Source organism: Myodes glareolus, chromosome 6 (assembly GCF_982192425.1).
Source record: "Myodes glareolus chromosome 6, mMyoGla1.1, whole genome shotgun sequence".
In the NCBI taxonomy this organism is placed as follows: Eukaryota; Metazoa; Chordata; class Mammalia; order Rodentia; family Cricetidae; genus Myodes; species Myodes glareolus.
Window position 1 is genome coordinate 1,088,124 of NC_142031.1, and position 24,934 is coordinate 1,113,057.

Consider the following 24,934-nt stretch of genomic DNA (forward strand, 5'->3'; position numbering starts at 1 on the left):
CTTGCCTAGCGATGCTGGGCAGGCCCCAGCTATCCTCACCATTCCCAGCAAACTCTCCCCACCCCCAAAACACATACACCATGAAGCCCCAGGCTGCCTGTAGGTCAGGAACGCTCACTGGTTGTCGTCCAGGCCACTTACAGTGATCTTGCTGTGGTTTGACATAAGAGGGTCCCGGAGCCCACACGGTGCTCCAAAAGGCTTAGGGTGGCCCTATTTTCGCCCCTATAGGGGGCCCACCCTACTTGCTTCGGCTCCTGTGCTCGTCCCTTCCTCCGCCCCCGCCTGGGGCGGAACTTAGACGATTTGGATTTTGGCCAAAGCAGTCTCCCCTTTCAGAGGGTCCTGGCTTAGGAGTGAAAGGATAGGAGGCCGCCAAGCTCTTGGCAGTTGAGCAGGGGCAGAGGGGAGACGCAAGAAAGGGTCCACTTGTTGGAACAAATACTTAGTAATGAAAGGAGGGCAGATGGCTAACGCTTTTCAAGAACTTCCAGCACAGCTATTCCGGGCAGCTTGGCGCTGACTCTGCTGGCTAGTACATTGTTGCTGTCACCCAGGGTCCAAAGCCGGCATGGAAAACAGGGAGGGACAAGGCGTCTGGCTGGGAGCCCCTCCTTCCTCAGCCGGGCTCTCACCCCCTGCTCTCCGTGTCTCACCCACCCAGTCTGCTCCCCGCCCCCCGGGGGGATTTTAGTTGGGCCTGGCATGATTTGAGTTGCCATGCCATGCTCGCTCATTTGGCGCACACCCAATACAGCCACCGGCTGCCAGGTCGACCCTTCAGGGCTCGGACCATCACTCCTAACCTACCCCACAAGCCAGAACCCAACCAGACCACCACAGTGAGTGCCTGATTTTGTTTTCGTAACCCCCTCCCCTCTGAGCCTGAGCAGAAATTCAGGGTCCTGGCACTCTCCCCAGACCTCCCGCTCAGGTCCAACGAGAGCACCTTCTGCACCAAGTAGATCCCTTCTCAGATGTCCTAAGGACCCCCACAAACCTTTTACGCCCTGTCTTCCTGTCTTTCCTGAGCTCCCTTCCCTACTGCAGTCTCCCCCATCTGCCCGCTCAGCCACCGCATTCTCACTGCCACGTCCCCTGCCTCTGCACTCCCCTCTCTCTGTGTGCTGGTTCCACTCAGGCACTGCGGGGACCAAAACCGAGATTTCCCTCGCGGACTCATTGTGAGGGGGAAAAGCCAAAAGGTCATTCAGCCCCAACAAGGTGGGCATGGGGAGCAATTGATGCCCCTTCCCCAAATCTGAGCCCTGGCGCCTTACTTGTTCCTAGCCGTTTCTCCCGTCCTGATAGACACCCCCCATCCTTCGGCGGGCGTTCTGGCCACTGTCACCGACCCTAAGACCTGGTTCCTGGAACCCCCTAAGGGATGAGGATCGTTCCGAACGGGACAGCTGGTTCACTTCACAGGCCAGCGCCGGGTCCTCGCCCCACGATGGGGCTGTAACTCGAGCCGCTCGTCGCCAACCCCCCCCTCCCACTCCGCCCCAACTCTGCGGCCCAAGTCCCTGCGTCGCGCTACCCCTTGTGGCCCTGAACCCGACAGCAAGTCTGCCATGGTCTGCCCAGCCTGCGTCCATCTGGAGGTATCGGGTGCTGTACAACAGGGCCGCTGGTTCGGGGCTGTCCTGAGCGGGTTGTGCTTTCTTTCTGCGCTGGTGTTGCTGGAGTGGCCATGGGCGCCGGCAGAGACCGCCTGGAGTGCAGCGGTGAGCTGGTTCGCATCTGAGGGTCTGTCAATCAGTGGGCCCATCTGTAAGGGGGTGTGTGGGCCTGCGTGTGAGTCCTTAGTTCCAGGCATCCTCAATCAGTGTGTCCAGGGGTCGCTGGTGGGAGGCAGCGTCCGTCTCCAGCTCTGCCAACTCTCAGTGACTTTTTATTCATTTTATTTATTTATTTTTTTGAGACAAGGTTTCTCTGTGTAGATTTATTTGTGGAACTCGCTCTGTAGGCCAGGCTGGCCTCTGTAGACCACCGCCACCTCCAGAGATTAAAGGCACGCACCACCAAGCCTGCCTCATGTAGCTCTGAACAACACCCCCTCCCCCCCCCCTTTTTTTTTCTTTTGGAGACAGGGTTTTTCTGTGTAGCCTTGGCTGTCCTGGAACTCAGTCCGTAGACTAGTCTGGCTTTGAACTCTCCACTCTCAAAGCTCCCTGCACCAGGGTGGGGAGTAAAAGCAACTCATTAAGTGTGGGAAAAGCGAAAACCCCCAGGGTTTATTCGCAATTTCCTCCACTCCATTGCCTAACAAGTCAGCTTTCAGCAACTATTTTGGGAACCACAGACTCTTTCTCCTGCCTCCTCAAATCCACTTTTTTCCCCTTGAAGAGAAATGTGGACGCACCAGACCCTTCAGGGGTCTCCACTGTCCAGGTCCCCAGCTCGTTGACCATACCGGTACCCCGAAGACGCCGGTACACGCTGACACCGGCCAGGCTGCGCTGGAACCACTTCAATCTCACCTACAGGTGCCAGCCGGGCCGGGAAGGAGGGCAGGTGGTCCGGCCATACCGCAGACACTGCCTCCTGCCGACATTAACTCTCAATACGCCACCCCCAGGATTCTCTCCTTTCCCCGGAACCTTATAAACCCGGAGGAGACCAGGAAGGGCCTGGCTGCTGCCTTTCGCATGTGGAGTGATGTTTCTCCGTTCCGCTTCCGTGAAGTGGCCCCCGAGCATCCCAGCGACCTCCAGATAGGTGGGTGACTGAAGCACTCCCGCCCCGCCCCTAGTCCCCACAGGTTTGACCGCAGCCTTGTCTTCCTAGGTTTCTACCCAGTCAATCACACCGACTGCATGGTCTCTGCCCTGCACCACTGCTTTGATGGCCCCACAGGTGAACTGGCCCACGCTTTCTTCCCACCCCACGGGGGCATTCACTTTGATGACAGCGAGTACTGGGTCTTGGGCCCCACGCGCTACAGCTGGAAGAAAGGTGATCCAACTCCTTGGTCTGGCCTCATTCTCTCCACCATGTGGGCTACAGAGGTCTTTGGGGGCAGGAAAGATTTCCTGGGGCTGAATATTTGAGAGGAATTCAGGTTCTCACAGGCCCGTTCCCTCCTCCTCCCCTCCCCCAAGCGGCTGGAGAGGGAGCTGGAGTTGCATTCCGGAGGGCCAAGCTCACAGCCTAGGCCGGGAACAAACTTATCTTCCTTGGCTGTGGGCTAAGGGTGACTTGCAGCTGGGCTTCCCCATCAGCGCTCGGCCTCCTAGAGCGGAAGGGCTGAGGGCTCCCAAGCACTAACCATGAGGCCCACAGGTGTATGGCTCACAGACCTGGTGCACGTGGCGGCGCACGAGATTGGCCATGCGCTGGGACTGATGCACTCACAGCAAGAGCAGGCACTCATGCACATCAACGCCACATTGAGGGGCTGGAAGGCACTGTCCCAGGATGAGCTGTGGGGATTACACCGACTCTATGGTGAGTACCTTGGAGCAGGTGGGTGTCAGGTGGGAGGGGCTCTAGGCAAGCTCTGAGCCTTGCTGCCTTGCTCTCCTGTTAGGCTGCCTGGACCGGCTTTTTGGGTGTACATCCTGGGCACGAAAGGGATTCTGCGATACCCACCAGAGGCTCATGAAGAGGCTCTGCCCCAGAAGCTGTGACTTCTGCTATGGTGACCGAGGCTCAGATGGGGTTGGGTGGGAGCTCTTGTGAGCCTGGTTTGATGGGGCTAAGCACTGACCTGGCATTTCACCATTCTCCGAGCAGAATTCCCATTCCCCACTGTGGCCACCACCACACCACCCACCAGAATGAAAACGAGATTGGTCAAAGAGGGCAGGAACATGACCTTCCACTGTGGGCAGAAGATCCTACGCAAGAAGGGCAAAGTATAGTGAGTGAACAGCACTGGGCAGGCATGGCCAGAGGGGCTTGGGGCTGCCTGGGGTGCCCCGGGGGGTATATCTTGGGGCCCTTGGCATGGGTAGGGATGCAAGAACCTCCCCCCTGCAGCTGGTACAAGGACCAGGAGCCCCTGGAGTTCTCCTACCCTGGCTACTTGGCCCTGGGCGAGGCACAGCTGAGCATCATTGCCAACGCAGTCAACGAAGGCACCTACACATGTGTGGTGCGCCGGCACCAGCGTGTGCTCACTACCTACTCCTGGCGCGTGCGACTGAGGAGCTGAGCCTGCTAATAGCAGATAAAGCACTTTCTCTCTGATGTCTCTGTGCTGTTTCATGGGAAGAGGGAAGGCCAGCCTCTGCCATCTGGATGTGGGAGTGCTGGGGTCAGTACCCACCTGGCCCCTGGAGCAGTGGGGTAAAATGAAACCCAGGGGTCAACAGCACCCCTAGGGTGTGCAAGAGGGGTGTGGGCCCTTGGTGAGGCTTCAGTGTGGAGAGGCTGAGGATCAGCGTGGACAGAGGTAGGGGCCCCAGGCAGTCACAAGCACTTAGGGCCCACCTGGGAGCCAGCATGATGGGGAAAAGACGACATACAAAAGCTTCCTCCAAGAATAGTTTACTACTTAAAACATCTAACAACCTCATGTATAAAAACCCACTGTGGCTAAAGTTGTCCCACACCTGGTTCTGAGAGTCAAAGTTTGTGGTGGATGGGTCTGGCTTAGTTACTCCAGCGAGATGCAGGCTGCCTCACGCATCGCACACAAGCCACCAGTCTCCCAGACCGACAAGCAGACAACTCCAGCTCGGCTCCAGACAGGGCCTTACTACGTGGAGGGGTGGGCCATCTATTCAGGCGCCTACAGATGCTCACCCTTCTTCACGAGGCAAGTTAGACAACTCTGAAAACTCTTTCCTTTCCAGAAGGAAAAATGTGATTTAATTCTACAAATTGTCAACCCACCCCAAAACAAACAACATTAAAAAAAAAAAGTTGCCCTGATTCAGGTCTGCCTGTCACCAATCTAGCTGGCCGAGGTCAGTCAATCTGACCTCAGAACTTGAGACTGAAGCCAGGGCCAGCAGCTGAAGCTCCCTGGTTGGTGGTGGTGAGGTGGAAGCCTGTCTCCTTCAGGTCATCGTCACCCAGCTGGCTGTAGCCCAGGCCGCCCTCGGGGGGCCGTGGACTCGTGCCTCGCTTCACCCTCTGCTGCTCACTCTTGGCGGGCCATGTGGGGAACATGGACGGGTCAATGGGCAGGGGAGTCTCTCGGAAATACTCGTGTTTCAGGCCGTCTTCTGCACTGATCCTCCTCCCGGGGTAGTAGGTCAGGAACCTGAAGAGAATGACATAGAGATCAGGGCACACACGGCCATCACAGACAGAGCCAAGCCTCTTGGTGGAAACTTGTGGGGCTCGGTTGAGAAGGAAGATGAGACCCATTGGGCCTCAGCGTCTCTTACAACCTGGTATTCTGGGGGCTTCTGGCAGGTCTGCAAGAGAAATCAGTCTGGAGCCCAGTGGCTGCCAACTATGCCACCCTCAGACTTACTTGTTCATGAGATCAAAGCCCTGATCTGATAACAAAGCCCCAAATCGCTTGCGGAGGTTGTTATAGGGATACTCGCTGAAGGTCATCTTCTTGACTGCTGGAAGGTCATTATAGCCTGGCCAGATTTTCTCACTGGGAGTTCCCAGGTCCTGAAAAACAGGGATGTCTGAATTAGACATGCCCTTCATGGTGCCCACACGCCACTTCTTATCAGAGGGGCCACCAAAAGACCAGTGTGGCTGGGGGTCCCAATCCTGATCCCAGTTCTGCATACACACTGCAAGTCATTCTCTAGAAAGACAGGCCATCCCTAATATTCACCTTGAAAACCTTGTTGATCTGATCGATATCTGACTTCCCAGGGAACAGAGGCTTCTGTGTCAGCAGCTCTCCAAAGATGCAGCCCACTGACCACATGTCCACAGCCGTAGAGTACTCCTAAAGCCCAGAGCACAGAGTTCAGACGCCTGAGGCTCAGGGTCAGCCACAGGCTTGCTCTCAGACCCCTCTTTAAACCCACCTTAGCACCGAGCAGCAGTTCTGGGGCGCGATACCACAGGGTGACGACCACTGGAGTGTAGGCTTTCAGGGGTGAGCCATACTCCCGAGCAAGCCCAAAGTCACCCACCTATAATAAGAGAGACAGGGTGGCCTGTAAGACCTGTATGGACAAGGCTCCAGGGGGAGGACAGAAGTATGGGGCTCACCTTGAGAATGCCAGCATGGCTCAGCAGAAGGTTAGAGGTCTTAAGGTCACGGTGCAGGATCCAGTTATCGTGGAGGTGTTTCACCCCACTCAGTAGTTGGATCATTAGGGTCTTCACCTCCCCTGCAAGAGTAATGAGATCATACACATGCTTCCTTTGCCCCATGAGCTCCCTACACCCCTGCAAAAGGGCCCAGGACTCAGGTTATCTGTGTAGTCCAGCAGCAACTAGACTTCTGGGGCAGGTTCATCCCAGGAACACTCTCAGTCCAGGGCGGCTCCGAGCTCATACAGACAGGATCACATGTGCTCTGTCCCTATGACTGTCCAGGGTGGTGTGCAGCCATACCTGGCAGGAAGGGCTGCTTCATGGTCTCCATTAGGCTCTTGAGGTCATGTTCAACATAGTTCATCACAATGTAGATCTTGTCCATGTTGCTTCCCACAACGATTTCCTAGGAATTAACAGTCGATCTATGGGTTCTGGGTGTGGTTTCTACCTCCACCCCCACCCTGGCAAACACTGATTCTTGACCTACTAAAATAAGACTTCTTGGGAAGTGGGTATCATTGGAGCTGCTAACACCTGATCCTACAATGCCACGGAACCTTCTCCCTTGTCCCTTCAAGGGATAAACCTCTCACACAGACAGGGCCTGCCAAATGTGGAGACTGAGCCTCACTCTGACAGTGACGATATTGGGGTGCTGGGCCTTGAGGATGGTGTTGATCTCCCTCAGCGATGTGATCGGGAAGCCTTCCTTCTCCTTCTCCATCTTTAGCCGCTTCAGAGCCACGATTTCATCTGTAAAGAAAGCTGTGTGACCTGGGTATGGTGGCTCATGCTTGTGATCCCAATACTGGAGAAGCCGAGGCCAAAACACCAGAATAGTCAGATGTAGCGACATATGCCTTCAACCTCAACATTTGGGAGTAGAGATGGATCTCAGTGATGCCAAGGTCAGTCTGGTCTACAAGGCGAGTTCCAGGGTTACATAGAAAGGGCTGCCTCAAACCAACCAACCACGTAAATGCAAACTGAATTCAGGAACACATCAAAAAGATAATTCACCAAACTGGCTTTTTTCCCCAAATACGCAGGGATGATTTGATATAAAAATCAATAAATGTGATAAATTACATGATTATCTTACAGATGCCAAGAAAGGCTTTTTAACAAAATCCAACATATTTCGTGTTAAAATTCCTGAAGGAACAAATCTCAATGTGGTAAAGGATAAATGTGATGAGTTTACAATTAACATTATATTAAATGGGAGAAACTCAAAAACATTTCCAGGGCTTGGTTGGAGATGGCTCAGCAGTTCAGAGTACTTACCACCCTTGCCTAAACCCAGGTTTGATCCCAGTGCCAACATGATCAATTACAACCATTTTAACTGTTATTTCCAGAGGACCTGATGCCCTCTTCTGGCCTGAGGCACCAGGTATACACACGATACATAGATAATCATGCAAGTAAAACACTCATACACATCAAAAAACAAACAAACATTCCCACTGATATTAGGAACAATACAGGGAGCCTACCACTCTTATTCCATACAGTACCAGAAGCCTTTTAAAAAAAAGAATATAAATAAGAAAATCAAAATATCTCTATTTACAGAAGTTATGATTATAAATCTATAATAGTTGTATGGTTATCCTGGCTAGTTTTATGTCAAATCGACATAAACTGGAGTCATCTGAAAGGAGGGAGCCTCAACTGAAAAATGTTTCCATAAAGCATTTTCTCAATTAGTGATACAACTAGATATACCACCAGCTGTACGGGACCCAGCCCATTGTGGGCAGTGCCACCCCTGGGTTCTATAAGAAAGCGGGCTGAGCAAACTAGTAAGCAGCACCTCTCCATGGTCTCTGCAACAGTTCCTGTCCCGACTTCCAACAGTGATGGTCTACTGTTGGGGGACACAAGGGCCCTTGTAGCCATGAGTTACCAGGGAAACCAGGAACAAATACACAGAGGTGCCTTCTCAGTGAAGGAGGCAAAATACTGGCATTCCATCCAGAAGGCTGAGAGCGGATTTTGCCAATAGCCTTGGTGACCTCTGCTAGCTCTAGAGGCAGACCTCACCCAACTTCCCAGAATGTTTACCCCGACCCTCCCTCCCTAGACTGTTATCTTTAGCTCCCAGCTAAACCCATCCTTAGGGAGACACCACGCGTATTTATTCTATAGCCTGCTGATCTCTATGCTATCCGAGACCACACTAGACCTTTATAGCCAGCCAGAGAACCCACCCTCACGGTCACATGTACTTTGGAAAGGCATTTCTGTGTAGTTAAACCTTAAGTTTTATGTGTACCTAAAATTGGAATGATTATTGCCTGGAAACTTTCCTCCAAATTGTACTGTTTGAACTATGCTGACAATGAACCACTTTCCGAAGTCTAAACCAGGTTGACAAGTCGATCTGATTAAGTTTTATTCTCATCTCTTCTCAGATCATTGCCTGTATGAACACCTGCAGGATCCCAGTAAGATTATAATGTGGAAATGTAAAACCCTTTCCTCCCCATTCGGCTTTTTGTCATGGTGTTTCATCACCAAAGTCATAACCCTAATAAGATAACAGAAGACACTAAAGACTCCACAAGATACTCCTTTTCAGCAAAGTGGTAGGAGACAAACACATAAAAATCAATAGCCTTCCTATATACCAATGACAAACATACTGAGAAAGATATCAGAAAAACAATTCCATTCACAACACCTTTGACCCCAGTGCTTCTGGAGGCAGAGGCAGGTGGCTCTCTAGGAACTGGAGACAATCCTGACCACATAGTGAGGTCAAGGTTAGCCCCAACTAACAAATAAAAACAATCCCCACCTTGGGATAAACTACACAAAAGATATGAGAACTCTGAAAGGAAATTAAAAGGAACTGGAGCTGGAAAGATGGTTCAGTGGTTAAGAGCACCTACTGCCTGTAACTCTAGATATAGGAGGACTCAATTCCTCCAGCCTTCCTAGGCTCCTGCACACAAAGATAAACGTACACACACATACTGATAATTAAAAAAAATAGGCTGGGTGGTGGGGGCATATGCCTTTAATCCCAGCACTTGAAGAAGCAGAGGCAGGTGGATCTCTGTGAGTTCAAGGCCACCCTGGTCCACAAAATGAGTTCCAGGACAGTCAGGGCTACACAGAAAAACCCTCTCAATAAAACAAAACAAACTGGAAACTGGGGGCGGGGTGGGGGGGAAGAGAAAAAAAAATCTTAGGATTCATATGGAAGCTGGGCAGTATTATGTGATGTTTCAGTTTGTTAAGACACTGTGAATTAACATGCTCTCCTTTGTCTTCTCCAACTGAGGAAGAAGTAGGGAGTACATTTCAAAATACAGGCATGCACAGGTAAGGACTTTCTGAATAGCATCTGGATCACTTGAGGCCAATAACAGAGAAACAAAATCTCCAGAAGGGCCCATTATAGGAGGGAAGAACAGGCTTTAATGTGAGCAGGGGACAGTAGAATATATGTGATATGATATTAAATTTAGGGGGAGAGCTGGAGGCAGAAGCAGGTGGATCTCTGAGTTTGAGGCCAGCCTGATCCACAGAATGAGTTCCAGACAGCCAGGGCCACATAGTGAGATTATGCCTCAAAAAAAACAAAGAAAATAACAACAACAAAAAACTACTAAGGGTATACTTAGGGTTAGAGAGGAATGAATGAGGAGTAGGTTAATAAAAACTACAGAAGTATGAAAAACCCTTATGGACACATACTATTTTGAAAGATGATTAGATTTTACAATTTCAGCTTATTTTATGCATACAGGTATTTCCCCTGCACGTATGTTGTGTCCCACATATGTACAGCACCCACAGAGGCCAGAAGAGAGGACTGAATCCCTTGAAACTGGAGTTAGATAGCTGTGAGCCACCTTTAGAAGGGTAACCAATCTTAACCGTGGAGCCATCTCCAGACCCCTTATCAGACAACACAGTTTTCTAAAAAGGGAGTCTCACTGGCATGGCCTGGACGTGACCTGACTGTTACACCTATCACGGGCCCTACGAGGGTGGGCAATGCTGCTCAGAGAAAACAGGGCTTATGAAATAAAAATCAAGTGCTGGGCATGGGTATCACCCTACAAGTTAATGGTCATGAAGGCCTTAGGAGTCCCAAAACACAAGACAGGCTATTGCTAATTCTCTTAGTTTCCCACCATAAAAAGATGGTGAGACCTTACTGCTGAATACAGCATACACTCTGAATGCAGGACATCAAGACACCAAAGCTGGAACTGATCAGGAAGGAAACTTCTTCCCTATGGCTAGCTTTCAGTGTTGGGAGATGCTCTGCAGGCTGCTGGAGAAGAGACAGCACTCACTGGCTTCACCCAGTGTGAACCCGGCATGCCATAATATCAACCTGCAGACAAAACGTGCCCCTGGAGCAAAGAGAAACATGACTGTTATGGGGGATCCAATGGATTTTGGCATAGATTTCTCCACAGAAGAGAATTTATACCCGATGCAGTAAATCTGCTCATGACTGGGAAAGGCATAAGCCCAAGGAGGAAACTTACTATTGCTGTTTTGCTAAATGCTCTCATTGTCAAACTGTCTTCCAAATATTTATTTTTATACTCATGGGTTAGTGCTGCTTTTAACCTTGATCAGAGAAGCTTCTTCTGGCAGTGGTTGATGTAGAGACCCATAACTGCTCAGGCCTAAATGGGAAACTTAGACCATCCTCAGTCCTGGGTTCCAGGAACATCATGAAGAGGAGGAGGAAAGAACGGAAGAGCTGAAGGATGCGATGGGGAGAGTGCTGTAAAATGCCATCTTTTAGACACAGCAAGGCTGTTGTGCTCATGAGCTCACAGCAGCTGTTTACCCACACAAGATCAAGTAGTCAACATTTCAACATATGGGAGGGCTCATGAGACCCTCCCTAGTGGAGGAGCTATTACTGCCAGTTGATAGCATCTGGGTAGGGAGAGCTATTTTCTTCCTAGGTGTGGTCTATGGTTGGCAGCTTATGCTCCAGTGGATGGACCCACACTCAGGAACATGCTGGCAGCACTAACTGAATAGACTTAGCTAGGAAATTGGGTGTGTGTGTGAACAGAAAATATGTTGAGGACAGACATAATCAAGATATATTACATACAACTGTAAAACTGTCAGAGGATAAATTTTAAAAAATCATGTAGCTGGGTGATGGTGGTGCAAACCTTAATCCCAGCACTCAGGAGGCAGAGGCAGGAGGATCTCTGTGAGTTCAAGGTCAGCCTGATCTAGAACAGTTCGCTCCAAGACAGCAAGGGCTGTCACACAGAGAAAGAAACCCTGTCTCGAAAAAACAAACAAACAAAAAGAAAAAAAAACATTATATAAAGGAGCTGGATCAATGGTTCAGCAGTTAAAGAGAGTTTTGCTGCTGTTCTTCTGGCAGTGGTGGCGTGGGCCTTTAATCCCAGCACTAGGCTACAAGAGCCAGTTCCAGCACAGGCTCCAAAGCTACAAAGAAACCCTGTCTTGAAAAACAAAACAAAACAAATCCCAGCACTTGGGAGGCAGAGGCAGATGGATCTCTGTGAGTTCAAGGCCAGCCTTGTCTAAAAGAGCTAGTTCCAGGACAGACTCCAAAGTTAGAGAAACTCTGTCTTGAAAAACCAAAACCACCACGTGTTCCGAGTCTTGTTTCTTAGCACCTGCACCGAGTGGCTCAGTTTCCTGTAATTGCAGCTCTAAGGACCCCAACAACTGTTTGTGGCCTCTGTGGGCATCTGTACTAATGAGCACATGAAATCCCTCCTCCCCATGCATACACATAAATTTAATAAATCATGTAAGGGGCTGGAGAGATGATTCAGAGGTTAAGAGCACTTCTAGAAGTCCTGAGTTCAATTACCAGTAACCACGTGGTGGCTCACAGCCATTTATCAGATATGGTGTCTGTATCTGGTGTGCAGGTGTACACGCAGGCAGAACACGGTATACATCTTAAAAAACAACAACAACAACAACAAAACCAAACAAACGAACAAAACCCCAAGCAGCTGAGAAAACAAATGAGCGCTAGGTGTGTTGGCGTATACCCTTAATCACAGCACTCAGGAGGACCCTGCAAGTTTAAAGCCAGCTTGGTCAATGTAGAAAGTCCCAGGCCAACCATGAGTATTCAGGGAGACCCTGTCTCAAAAATAATAAGACAAGCCAGACACGGTGGTACATTATCTCTAATCCCACCACTCGGGAGGCAGGCAGATCTCTGTGAGGTCAAGGTCATTCTGGTCTACATAGGGAGTCCCAGGCCAGCCAGATACACAATAAAATATATCAAAAAAAGTAACTAAAGAACAGTAAAAGTCCAAGCAGATAATATAATAAAATGGGTGAGTGCCTAGAATCTCAGCACTGCAATAAAAATAAAAGGAAGAATCCCTAACTCACTTATCTCTCACCCAGGAACTCGCCCCCTGCTGTCGTGAGCAGCAGAACCACAGTTAGGCTGCTGACCTCTGACTTCTGAAGACACCGTCTGAGTTAAGGCCTGGTGTTAGGTATGTAAGTACAGAGTGGCCCGAAAACTGGCTCTAAGGAAAGAGTGGGTTGCTTCTAAAGATCCAATGGAGCATGCAAATGTGAGTCCACATCTAACAACCATGTGCTGGCACAGGGCACAGGCAGACTGCAGGCCAGCTGCAGACCAGCTGCGGGCAAGGCACTCAGCCTGCCTTCCTGAGTCTGCACAAAGACCAAGGGAGGCTCTCCAGGGAAACCACTGCCTGCTAGAGCTCCCAAGACTGACCCTGTACCAACGCAGGGGCAACCAGCTCAGGAATGACTCCTTGCCCAAGGGTAGGCCAGAGCTTTCTGCTGACTAGTCCCTGGCCCTTAATAGATAACCTACCTGTCTTCTTGTCCTTTGCTCTGTAGACTACTCCATAGGTGCCTTCTTCAATCCTGTTTAAGCACTGGAACTCCTCTACACTCCGGCACCCCTGTGGAGGAGGTAGGCATATTTGATAGCACTTTGTACATGACTGGTGTACTGGAAAACTAGCCTAAGAACCAAGTATGCATTGCTGGTACGAATAGAAACAACTTGTTCTTTTCTGTTTCTTCCAAGACCACCTACCACTTTTCGATTAAATGAACAGGCATGAATAGAAGCACCCTCTTCCTGGTGAACTATGCCACCCTACAGAGGGCATGGCCTGCTTGCCACCAGTGCCAACCTTCCATGCATACCATGGACTGGAATACCACCTCTGTGTGGTCTGTAGCTAGACTCAACTGTTTGGAAATACTAACTCACTGGAGGGCAGCTGACAGGGCTCACGGTAGTGGTCAGGCACCTAGGATCACCACACCCTCTAAATCTTCCAGGCAGTGTCAAATACTCACTAGCTTTTTCCTAAACAAAAATTTTCAGACTTATGCACTCAGGCTGAATCCCCTGCCATATCCAGGGATCAAGCAAAGGCAGAAACAATAGCACATGGTACTTGGCATGTAGTAAGCCCCACAGTGCCGCCAGGCATAAGGAAGGACCACGTCTAGAATCACGACTAGCCAGACTGTATAGAGAATGTCAGCATCTCAGGAGCCACATCAGCACCAAAAGCATCTTTCTCTTCTGTAGCACCCACTGCATCTGTAGATGGGACAGGTGGGTAGGGGTCTGACCTGCAGGGCCGGCAGGTACTTGGGCAGCTCTTGTTTTAGTTCAATGGGCGACAGGGCTGGGGAGTCAGGCACATAGTCTCCTTCCGTTGGGGCGCTGCTCTGTGGGGTCCCCTCTCCCACTTCTTCTTCCCCCTCTTCACTGTCCCCAGAATCTCTGTCAAATCGCGACTCTGGAACTTTAAGAGTTAAATCTAATTACAGACCAAGAGAAAGTTAGTGCAGCCATCCCTCCTCCTGCTCTGGGGCTAAGTGTTATGGGAGTGGCATGTCCTGTGCTCTCCATGGAAGGAGCCAGTACAAGGGCCACCCCTGGGAAAAAGGTACTGGAGTGAGGCCTGTAGCCCTTGCGATACAGGTAAAGTCGGAATCTGAGCCAGAACCAGATACTGGGCTCATATAGGATGAGGGCAGATGCCACACAAAGTGGGAGACCCAGGACTCATGTCCCCCAAGTCACCAGACCCAGAAACTGCTCCCCAACACAACCTCATTCCCTCTCAGCACAAAATCCTGGGCTCCCTCGGCATCTAATTCACAGTGGGCATAGAGAAGGATGTCATCCATATAAAGATGTTTCCTAACAAGTAATGTCAGCCATGGTGAGCATAGGCTGCAAAATGACCGAAGATGTGTCCTTGGGAGTCACACCACCTCTCAGATGGCCACCTCTGTTCTCGGACACTGTCAGGACAGCAGCTCTCTAGCTTCCAGGGACAATCTTGAATTCATGGGGTATTATGGGCTGTGGATGATTTGTATTAACAGGGCCAGGTGCTACCATAAAGAGGTCCTTACCAACCAAGATGTGATTTTCATTTTCTCTGTCTTCATCTTCACTCATTTCCTCCTCACTCACTTCTTCTGCAAAGGAGAACAGGTGTGTGCTCAGTCAGCACGGAGCTGAGAGCTGGACCGGGAACCGCAAGTTTGCCCCTGTCTCAGGCCGACCTGATCGTCAGCAAGAGGTCTGGAAAACAGCAAGTGGTCTTACCTACCAATCTGGGGGTTTATTTTTCTGGTGGTATTGGGGATTGAACCCAGGGCCTCACACACACTAGGCAAACACTTTACTATTGAGCCACATTTCCAGCCTCAATTCTGGAGTCAATGTGAACCTCACAAAGGCAACTTTATTTGCACACATGCTTACATTAGACTTTAAATTACTTTTCTGCAGTACCTAAACTCTACAGTGAGCATAAATTACTTTTACATCAGCACAACCCATACGACCTGCCAGGCACTCACCTGCAGACTGCTCTGAGGCTTCCTCAGAGTTGCTCCCAGTCTCTTCTTCCTCCTCCTCCTCATCTTCCTCTTCTTCTTCCTCTGATTCTTCACTGGTGCTCCCTTCCTCCTCTTCTTCCTCCTCCTCTTCCTCTTCCCCTTCCTCAGAACCTGAGCCTGATTCTGCTATAGAATGAAACAGTCACAGGGTGAATCTTGGTTTTCCCTGCAGCAGCATCAGAGCCTTAGCCAGGCAGCCCCAGGTACCTGATGATGACTCGGCCGAGCTGGTTTTCCTTTCACTGTCACTGATGTCCTGCAGGTCTGACAAAAGGTCCCGTTCTTCCATCTTCTCTTCTTTTACTTTGAAATAAATCACATACAGGTGATTTTGGAGAGAGGATTGTTTCTTTCTAAAATTACTTCACTGATTATTATCTTATGAGTATTTGCCTGCATGTATGTACATCGTATGTGTTCTATTGGATTCACTGGAACTGGAATTACAAATAGTTGTGAGCTGCCATGTGAGTTCTGGGACAGAATTCAGGTCCTTAAAAGAGCAGCAAGTGTTTGTAGCTGCCAATTTAGCTCTCCAGTCCTAATTTTTTCTTTTTTGAGACAGGGTTCCATGTAACCCTGCTGGTCTATAGCTTACTACGTAGCAGAGATGACATTAACTTCAGATCCTCCTGTTTCCATCTCATGAAGACTGGGAATATAGACCTACCATACTCTTTCTTATGTGGTGCTGGGAATCAAACACTGCGCAGGTTATCTACAAACTATGTATCCAGTCATGGGAAATGTTCTTAAATAAACAAGACAGCACCACTGAAAGTTAATATGCAGCTTATGCAATGATCAGCTTCATTGTGTATGGCAAAGAGTTCATACACACATATTTTAACTGGATGAATAACTTCCAAAAAGATCACAAACACGTATCTCAGTTAAGAATCACACGCCCGGGGCTGGAGAGATGGCTCAGTGGTTAAGAGCACTGGCTGTTCTCCCAGAGGACTGGAGTTCAATTCCCAGCACCCACATGGCAGCTTACAATTGTCTGTTAACTCCAAGATCTGACATGCTCACGCAGGGTGTGCAGTCAAAACACCACTGAACATTTAAAAAAGAAAGAAACATATGCCTTACTGGGAGCATGTCTGGGGGTCAAAGGACAACTTGTGCAAGCGAGTTTCTCCTTCAGGCATTACAACTAGGTCAGCGCATTTGGTAAGAGCTTTTACCTGCTGAGCCACCTTGCTGGCTCCCCAATACATGATTTTATTGTGCAAAAGAAATCACTTGGCAAGGTTTTCCTTAGTTTCATAAACTATTGCCCCTTCCATTTTTAAAATAAAATTTTAAGGGTTAGCATAGAATACAAAATAATAGGTTACATTATGGCATTTTCATATATATCATAATTATTAAAAAGGCAAAGTCACATGTTCAAGTATGTCCCAGGAAAATGTTCCATGCTTGCCTGGCCTCACCTGGCTTACGGTTGTCTCCCATCTCAAAGCGCTCTCGCGGTGGCCGCAGAGGGCTGCGGCTCCAGTGGCCAACCTTTCCCTTATCACTGTAGTCCTCCCTCATGGTGCGGTGGTGTGCAGAGACTGTATGCACAAACAGAAAAGAGAGGTTCCTAGGAGCTGCCTTCCCAACATGGTTCTACCCTGTGCACAACTGCCAGGGTGTTAAAAACCCACATGGCATTAAAAGCTTCAACATCACAGGCCAAAAACTCGTTTGGAAAAAGCTCCAAGCTGGAGGTAATTGGCTTACCAGAGGACTTTCTATAATGATCTTCACTAATCATAGAGGCCAAGGTGGGAAATAATTCTAGAAAGATGGTGGACTGAGAAATGCCAGGCAGCACCTCAGCATCAACTTGGCCTGGGTTACGCAATTAGTGTGGAACTCTGGAATCAGCTGAGGGTCTTCAAGTTCCAGGGGAGGGTTAGATAACCAACTGGTTAATTCTGGTCAATTTAGTTGTTAGCACACCAGAAGCTGCCCACCCTCGTATTAAGGCCAATCAGTTATTCTGGGTTCCAGAGGAGTTTGCAGGTGAAAAGGGCTTATCCTTCAACCATCAGAGACTTGTGCTATCGCTGCTGCTTGCAGCCCCAGAGGGATAAAGTAGCCAAGCTTATGGAGACTGCACCTCACTCTAGTTAGGGTGTCTTTTAGAGAATGTAAGGGCACCTATACCCACTTCCATTTCTTCTGTTCCTATCAGAAGCTAGATAATTAAGGATGCGGACATTAAAACAATTACACACAGGGGAAGCTAGAAAGTAATTACACGTTCCCAAACAGGCAGACTTAGATTTGCCACAGGAGGATGTGCCAGGCCAACCGTCAGCATAGACAGCACCAACACTCACAGAGTCACAGCAAGCTCTGAGGAAGAGTCTGATCTCAGAATCATGACAAACATTCAAGTTAAAAAATAAACAAGACCTAATAGGGTGGCAAACGCCTTTAATTCCAGTACAAGGAGGCAGAGGCAGTGGCGGCTGAGGCAGGGGCGGAGGCGGAGGCAGAGATATCTCTGTGAGTTGGAAGCAAGCTTGTTGTACATAGTGAGTTCCAGGACAGCAAGGGTTACATAAAGAGAACACGTCTAAGAATAAAACAATCAACCACAATGCTGGATAGTTTTATGTTAACTTGACACAAGCTAAAGCCACCCAAAAGGAGAGAATCTCAATTAAGAATATGATTCCAGCTGGGTGGTGGTGGTGCACACCTTTAATCCCAGCACTTGAGAGGTAGAGACAGGTGGATCTCAGTGAGTTTGAGGCCAGCCTGGTCTACAGAGCTAGTTCCAGGACAGAATCCAAAAGTTACATAGAGGATTATAGAAACTGTTATATTAAACCAAACTATGTATTTTAAAAACGTTTTAACTTCACAATGGAAATCAATAAATATGTTGCGTTGGAGAAGAGGTTATACTTTTGTTTCCACAGAAAATGCAAGACTGTAGATTCAATTAACTCAAGGTTGATAATAGTGATCAGATTTGATGGGGGAGATCCCCTAAATATTCTAGCTACAGACATAAAAAAATAAACCTTAAAAAATTACAAGATAGGGTCGGGCGGTGGTGGCGCACGCCTTTAATCCCAGCACTTGGGAGGCAGAGGCAGGTGGATCTCTGTGAGTTCGAGGCCAGCCTCATCTACAAGAGCTAGTTCCAGGACAGGCACCAAAAACTACAGAGAAATCCTGTCTCGAAAAAAAAGAATTTAAAAAAAAAATTACAAGATAGGCATAAAACATCATCTTTGGCTGGCTTGTGTTCAACGCAAAGTTCACACTTGTGTTAATACAGATACACATGTTACCTTTGAAAGTTTGTGTTTTCAGAGCAAGAGGACCAGACACCAATGAAAACAGGTGACCCAGGTGATCAAGCCCCTCAGGGTGCCTCTGTCACAGTTTCCTTAGAGTTCTGTACCCAGAACAGCTTCAAGGCCGCTTGCTGAGATAGATGGTCCAGCCTCACAGACTACTCCAGCTAGGACTTCAGATAAGCCTTGGACTGTCCCATCACACCGAAACTGGCTAGATTCTTCAGGCCTTGGCCATTATCTTAATTTTTTTAAGGTTCCCTAAAGATGTCATCGCCCTAGCTTAGGAGAGGGGTTGGCCACAAGTTGAAACTAGTCATGATCAGGGGAAAAGCTTAACAAAGGAGATTAGATTCATGGAACTCTTTCTGAATGGAAAAGGAAGATATAGTATATATATACAAGGAATAAAAGGGTAGATTTTTGAGTTTACTTTTGAACAACCACTAGTCTCAAATATTTTATACTGTTATGGAATTTTATTGATACAAATTAAAATTATTTTTCTTACTCTTGTTTAAGGTATTGTTCCTATACAGCTCATTTAACAATGCAATGTAAATTTCAAATTCTTGAAAGTGATTAGAATAATAAAGAAATGCAAGTCGGCAGTCAGTCACCTATAACAATCAAATTTGTTATCATGTGAAGTATGTTTTCAAGATCAAACAGATATATTTTAGGTAGACAGGTGGTCTTAAAACACTTCAAAGATCTACAGAATGTGGCATATTAATAATAAGGCTTTGCAAGACAGTGAGACACTGCTCCTGGCAGCACCATTTTACTTCAAAAAAGGATGATGGGCATGGAAGAACCTCCATATGGAGTTTGCTTTCTTTGTGGAAAAGCTAGCCACCAGGCAAGAAACTGTCAGTGCCTCGATTGCTGACCATATGCATCTAAATTGGAAAAGCAGGACACAAAGGAAGGCAACTGTCAAAGTTTGCCAAGACAAGGTAGGACAGTCCTTGAAAATTCCTGCTTCACAGAAAAGTTTGTCAGATATTTTAGGCTTGTAGGCTGAAGATGGATGATCCATCATTGCAGAAGAACCTTGGGTGACTATCCAGGCAGTCAGATGACTCTTGTCATTTTTTTTTTTAAGTTTTGGAAGTTACTTGTTCTGCACTTCCTGTTTACTTCAGTAATATTATATCCTTCTCAAGTCTTTGATGGAGTTGAAGAGAGGTAGTTATAGTTTTCATTAGTTATAATAGGAAGTAAATTAGGTACAAAACTTTAGACTCACCAAGACAGAATTAATAATGGAGTATTTCTCTGAATTTGCCAAATGCAAATGGACTGTATGTTGTAAACTTATTTCTTACCTGAGAATTGTTGTCATTGGATAGTATTATTATGTTTGAGTTAAAAAACCCTTTCTTTTTGAGTTAGACAAAAAGGGGAAAATGTTGCAAGATATTGGATTACACTGTGTAAAGATGTATCACTGTGTCTGGTTTAATAAAAAGCTAAATGGCCAATAGCTAGGCAGGACTTCTAGACCAGGGACTTCTGGTCAGAGAGCTCTGGGAAGAAGAAAAGTGGAATATTCAACAGCCAGAGAGGGAGCAAGACTGTAAAAGCCACGTGTCATGTGGTAACACGCAGATGAGTAGAAATGGGTTAACTTAAGTTATAATTTAAGTTAGCTGGTGGGACAAGCCTAAGTTATAAGCTGAGCTTTTATAATTAAAAGTAAGTCTCCATGAAGCTTTTTTGAGAGCTGGTAATACAGACAAAGATTCACTACAATACAGGTGGTGCCATTTCCGGGCTGGTGATCCTGGGTTCTATGAGAAAATAGGCTAAGAAAGCCATGGAAAGTCAGCCACAAAGCACCATTCCTCCATGGCGTTTGCATCAGCTCCCCAGCCAGGTTCCTGGCCTGTCTGAGTAACTGTCTGACTTCCTCTGACGATGAACTGTGATGTGAAAGTGTAACCCAAATAAACTCTTTCCTCCACAAGCTGCTCAGGTCATGGTATTTCACCACAGCAATATGAACCCTAACTAAGACACCAACCAACCAACCAACCAAACAAACAAAAAAACAAAAGCAAACAACTTTTAGCACTTGAGAGGCAGAGGCAGATGGATCTCTGTTACTTGGAGGCTAGCCTGGTCTATGTAGTGAATTTAGGAACAACTAAGGCTTTGAAGAGACCCTGTCTCACAAAACAAAACAAAACAAAACAAAAAAACCCCACATCCACAAGACATTCAAAGAAACAGCAAGGTTTGTCTCAAAGGAAAAACATTAACCACACCAATGTAAGTTGCAGATGCCAACAAAGAGAAGTCTGAAGGTGACCTATAGGAATGACCTCAAAAAAATGGGAAAGAGATGTCACCAGTCTGCACCTGACCTTAAAGAAATTTTGTGGCTGGTGTCCATGTAGTGGCACCATGGCCCATATGTTTGAGCTCTCTGGCAAGGAACTTAACCATGCACGGCCTGGGATAAGAAGGCTGATGAAGGTTAAGTCCAAGGCACACGCTGCCAGATGACTGTCCAGGCATGGCTCAAAGTATAAAGGAGCTGTGCTGCCCTGCCTATCATAATTCGGACCACAGGAGGAAGTGGACTCCTGGACCATCAACGTAAGAAAACAAAGCAAGACCGAGGGTACTGATCTTTGTCCTACTATAGTATAACAGGACTCCTGACGTCATTGTTTACGATGAAAACGGCTTCATGGAAACAAACAAAAACCAAGACTTTAAGACAACTATTTTAAAGATATTCCAAGAACTAAAAATGTGGTAAAAACCAAGGACATAGTGCCATGAACATGAACACACCAACAAACAAATAGGAAACCCAGTTGTGTTTACTGGTGATTCCCACAATCCCAGCCCACGGTAGCCTGAGGAAGAATGACTGTTGAGGAGAGTCCAGTGTCATAACAGGATACCCAGAGAGTTCTAGGCCATCTGGACTAATCTGAGACACTGGCTCAAAATGAATAAATAAATAATCAATTAAAAAAAAAAGGCCCTCTAAATAAGATTCCCAGTGGAAATATTTGGCCCACTATAGGGATCCAATAGCAAGTCTGGGTAGGCAGAAAACAGAGTCAGTGAATTCAAAGATATAGCAATGGAAACTGAAACCTAAAAAACAGGAAAGGAAAGCCATTAAAGAAAAATACCGAGATCAGAGAGGCCCTAAGATTACCGAGTCCAGTAAGGATTAGAGAGGAACAGAGAGGTACTGCTGAAACACATTTTCAGAAGACACGAGCATCAGCATTCATTCTGCTCAACAGAATTCCAAGGATGAATTCAGAAGCACATTGTATTTACTTTGTACAATGAAACTGTTTTCTGGAGTAAGGTAATCACTGTTTATAGTTCTGTTTGTTAGGCAATACACTTTTAAAGGTTCTAGTTTAAATATATGAAGACACATTTTTTGTGACAGGAACAACTGGAAAGGTTTCAGAGGGAAAAAGCAACAGAATTTGCAAGTTACTAAAGTGAGACTGGTACAATTCAAATCCGTCATAACTTTAGAATGTTGTATGTGACCTCACGGTAACCACACAAACTAACAAATAAAAACCAGATATAGACTACATACAAAACAAAATGAGAAATGAACTCAAATATTTGGTTTAAAAGTAGATAGAGGGAACTGGAGAGTTGGCTCAGTGGGTAAGAGCACTAATTCTTGCAAATGACCCAGGTTCAAGTTCCAGGACCCACAAGGAGGCTCTCACTCACCTCCTTGGGCACCACACAAACACGTGGTGCACAGATGGACATGCAGACAGAACACTCATACACATAAAATAAAAATAAAATTAAAACAAAGAGAGAGGGTAATAGATTAGTGATACACAAATGATGATAATGCAAAAATGAGGGTCAAAAATGTAATCAGGTATGAAAAATATAAACAGCAAATGACAAACGCAAGCCTCCTTCCAGCTCTCCTTCAGAAGGAAAGTTTGACACAAACTTTGAGTTCTAGCACCGACGCAGAGACTCACAGCAATCTCTAACTCCAGTGCCAGGGGATCTGATGCCCTCTTCAGATCTCTAAGCACACCAGGCAAGCACGTTACACAGACATACATACAAGCAAAGCACCCATAAACACAGAATAAAAATAAATAAGCCTTCTTTAAAAGGGTAAAATGGACAATAAACATATATTGCCATGAAACTTAAAATGGGAAAAGGAAGGGTTTAGTAAAGCAAGCACAGGAGCCAAGAACTGTCTGCCTCTCTGCTCCCTTCTAGGGCGTCTTTCCCAGGGCCCAGTCACGGCTGTCACATCACAAGCACTCTCTATGGCAGCAGTCAACCTCCTCAGAGGAGCCCAAGAGGACCCACAGAGAAAGAGGGCAGTCCCTCCCACCTACCTTCCCTACGTGCTTCTCTCTCTTTGCGCCGCTCTTCTGCCCTCCGTTCCCGCTCCTTCTGTTCCCGCTGTTCCTTCTGTTGCTCCCTCATCTTGCGCTCCCGCTCCCTTTTTCTTTCTAACTGCTCAAGGCGGTCCCTGGAAAAAGCACACCAGGTCATCATGCTCCTAGCCCAAAGGAAGTTTCTTTCTTAGGCCAGGTTGTTTGATTTCTGCTGAACTTATGTAGCGTATTTGCACACTGTAAACCCATAAATGGCTACTTAGGTGTCAAAACCATACGTGCACAACATCAAGTAGTTCCTGGTGAGCCACAGCAGAAGAAAAGCACAGGAGGAGGCATCACCTGTCAGACCCCAAACACATCGGTCCTATTGCCTCAGTTGGAAGCTCTAGGAAAACACAGCACCCAGAGAACCCCAGTTAGATCCTGTAGATCAGGAGTACACAAACAAGAGGTAGAGAGGCCTCTGGGATGGGGGAAGGCAGCCATGGCCTAAAGACCCAAGTGTTGACAAATTCCTTCACTAAGTCTGGGCAGATGAACCTTAGGCCACTTCCTGCCCCAGCTTGAGACAGTGAGAGCGTCAACACGATGGTGACAGCGAAGGAGCGAGTTGTTGAAAAAAAAGGCAGGTATCACCACGACTGCAGAAAACTTACTAGACACTGAAACATGTCCAAGTGGCTAAATCCATCATTTTTCATATTCCTATGAAAAAAGGATCTGCATTTCTGGAGTTTTATGTTTTAATTTCTTCTTTGATTTTAAACATGTACACTTGATATGTTATTTAAACTCATGGTCTGTCTGTTAGGGTTTCTCTAAGTATCCTGGGCCTGCCTTAAACTTTCAGCAACTAAACCCCAAGAGCTGTGTTTACAAGGACACTTCGAGGCCTGGCTAGTCTTACTATTTCTTGGGAAAGTAGGAGGCTGAGAGAGGGCCTCATAATTTAGCACAGGCTTGGCAGAACTCATTATGTAAACCAGGCTGGTCTCAAATCACAAAGATTCACAAGCCTCTGCTTCCTGAGTGACATAAGGACAAACTATGCTGTTGACCTTACATTCAGCAATTCCAGTCTGAAGCTCATCCTGAGGGTCTTCCTTACTACTTCCATAGGCTTGCTAGCTATTAAGTCCACCAGGCCCAGTTACCATGAACGTCTTTCCTTTCCTTTCACTCTTGTAGAAAAGTTGTGCCAGACACAGACTTCCCAGCTGAGATTTCTGCTAAATGGTGCAGGGCTAACATTCTGACAGGAAGCGCAGATCCCTCTGGCAACTCTTGTGTTCACCTGCTCGGGGCTTACCGAGTTATGTGGATCTGGATATCTTGGTTTGAGAGCAAACAGAGGAAGTGCTCAACCACTATTCAGAAACCCATCATTCTGCCTTTCTCCCCTCCTCGAACTCTTGTTACAAAAGGACGGTACCACAGATGCTGTCCCACACACAGGACACTGAGACTCCTCTCTCTACAAAGAAGATTAACTCCTACTACTCTATTTTTTTAAAATTTTTAAAAAAATTTTTATTTAACTTTATTTTATATGCATTGACAACAGATCCCCTGGACCTGGAGTTACAGACAGTTGTGAGCTGCCATATGGGTGCTGGGAATTGAACCCAGGTAACTCTGGAAGAGCAGTCAGAGCACTTAACTGCTGGGCCTACTCGTCAACCCCTCCTACTACTCTATTAAATACAGTCTGCACGTTTTAGCAAAGTTCCAGAATTCTCCAAGGCAAGTTCACCTCTGCAGTCCATGTGATTTTCTTTAAATGAATTTTATGTGCATGAATCTTTTATACACATGTATGTGTGCCATGTGTATGTGGATGTAGCCTGTGGAGACCAGAGAGGGTATCAAACCCTCTTGAATTGTAGTTATAGGCAGCTGAGAGCCACCGTGTGTGCTGGGAAATGAACCCTGGTCCTTTGCAAGATCAATAAAGTGCTCTTAACTGCTGAATAATCTGTCCAACCCTCTTACTTCCTTCATGTTTTGAAATAGGGTCTCAGAGGCTGCAGAGATAGTTCAGTGGTTAAGAATACTGTCTGCTCTTACAGAGGTCCTGAGTTCAATTCCCAGCAACCACATGGTGGCTCACAACCATCTCCAATGGGGTCTGATGCCCTC

General features: G+C 47.3%; 2 protein-coding genes across 7 annotated transcripts in view; one reads left to right on the plus strand and one right to left on the minus strand.

The window, feature by feature from the left end:
* The first annotated feature begins 101 nt into the window (after window positions 1–101).
* On the plus strand, window positions 102–4,194 carry Mmp23b (matrix metallopeptidase 23B). The gene is made up of 8 exons (XM_048417104.3): window positions 102–1,727; window positions 2,350–2,489; window positions 2,582–2,721; window positions 2,791–2,958; window positions 3,286–3,450; window positions 3,533–3,643; window positions 3,739–3,865; window positions 3,985–4,194. The coding sequence occupies exons 1-8, from the start codon at window positions 1,575–1,577 to the stop codon at window positions 4,157–4,159; spliced, it is 1,179 nt and encodes a 392-aa protein (XP_048273061.1). The 5' UTR covers window positions 102–1,574; the 3' UTR covers window positions 4,160–4,194.
* A 284-nt stretch (window positions 4,195–4,478) lies between these two features.
* The window catches only part of LOC125388749 (cyclin-dependent kinase 11B), a 28,047-nt gene continuing 7,591 nt past the window's right edge, over window positions 4,479–24,934 (minus strand). For 4 of the 6 annotated variants that reach the window (XM_048417061.3, XM_085690192.2, XM_048417090.3 and 1 more), the window contains 14 exons: window positions 22,790–22,926; window positions 16,545–16,667; window positions 15,313–15,408; window positions 15,067–15,231; window positions 14,614–14,679; window positions 13,819–13,994; window positions 13,040–13,130; window positions 6,821–6,942; window positions 6,487–6,592; window positions 6,139–6,260; window positions 5,952–6,059; window positions 5,753–5,869; window positions 5,432–5,580; window positions 4,479–5,215 (listed from right to left, as the gene is read on the minus strand). In XM_048417061.3, the coding sequence (XP_048273018.1) occupies window positions 4,933–5,215; window positions 5,432–5,580; window positions 5,753–5,869; window positions 5,952–6,059; window positions 6,139–6,260; window positions 6,487–6,592; window positions 6,821–6,942; window positions 13,040–13,130; window positions 13,819–13,994; window positions 14,614–14,679; window positions 15,067–15,231; window positions 15,313–15,408; window positions 16,545–16,667; window positions 22,790–22,926 (1,861 nt within the window). In that variant the 3' untranslated portion in view covers window positions 4,479–4,932. The remainder of the gene's footprint in view (window positions 5,216–5,431; window positions 5,581–5,752; window positions 5,870–5,951; window positions 6,060–6,138; window positions 6,261–6,486; window positions 6,593–6,820; window positions 6,943–13,039; window positions 13,131–13,818; window positions 13,995–14,613; window positions 14,680–15,066; window positions 15,232–15,312; window positions 15,409–16,544; window positions 16,668–22,789; window positions 22,927–24,934) is intronic. The other 2 variants (XM_048417077.3, XM_048417093.2) reach the window with 2 other exon arrangements.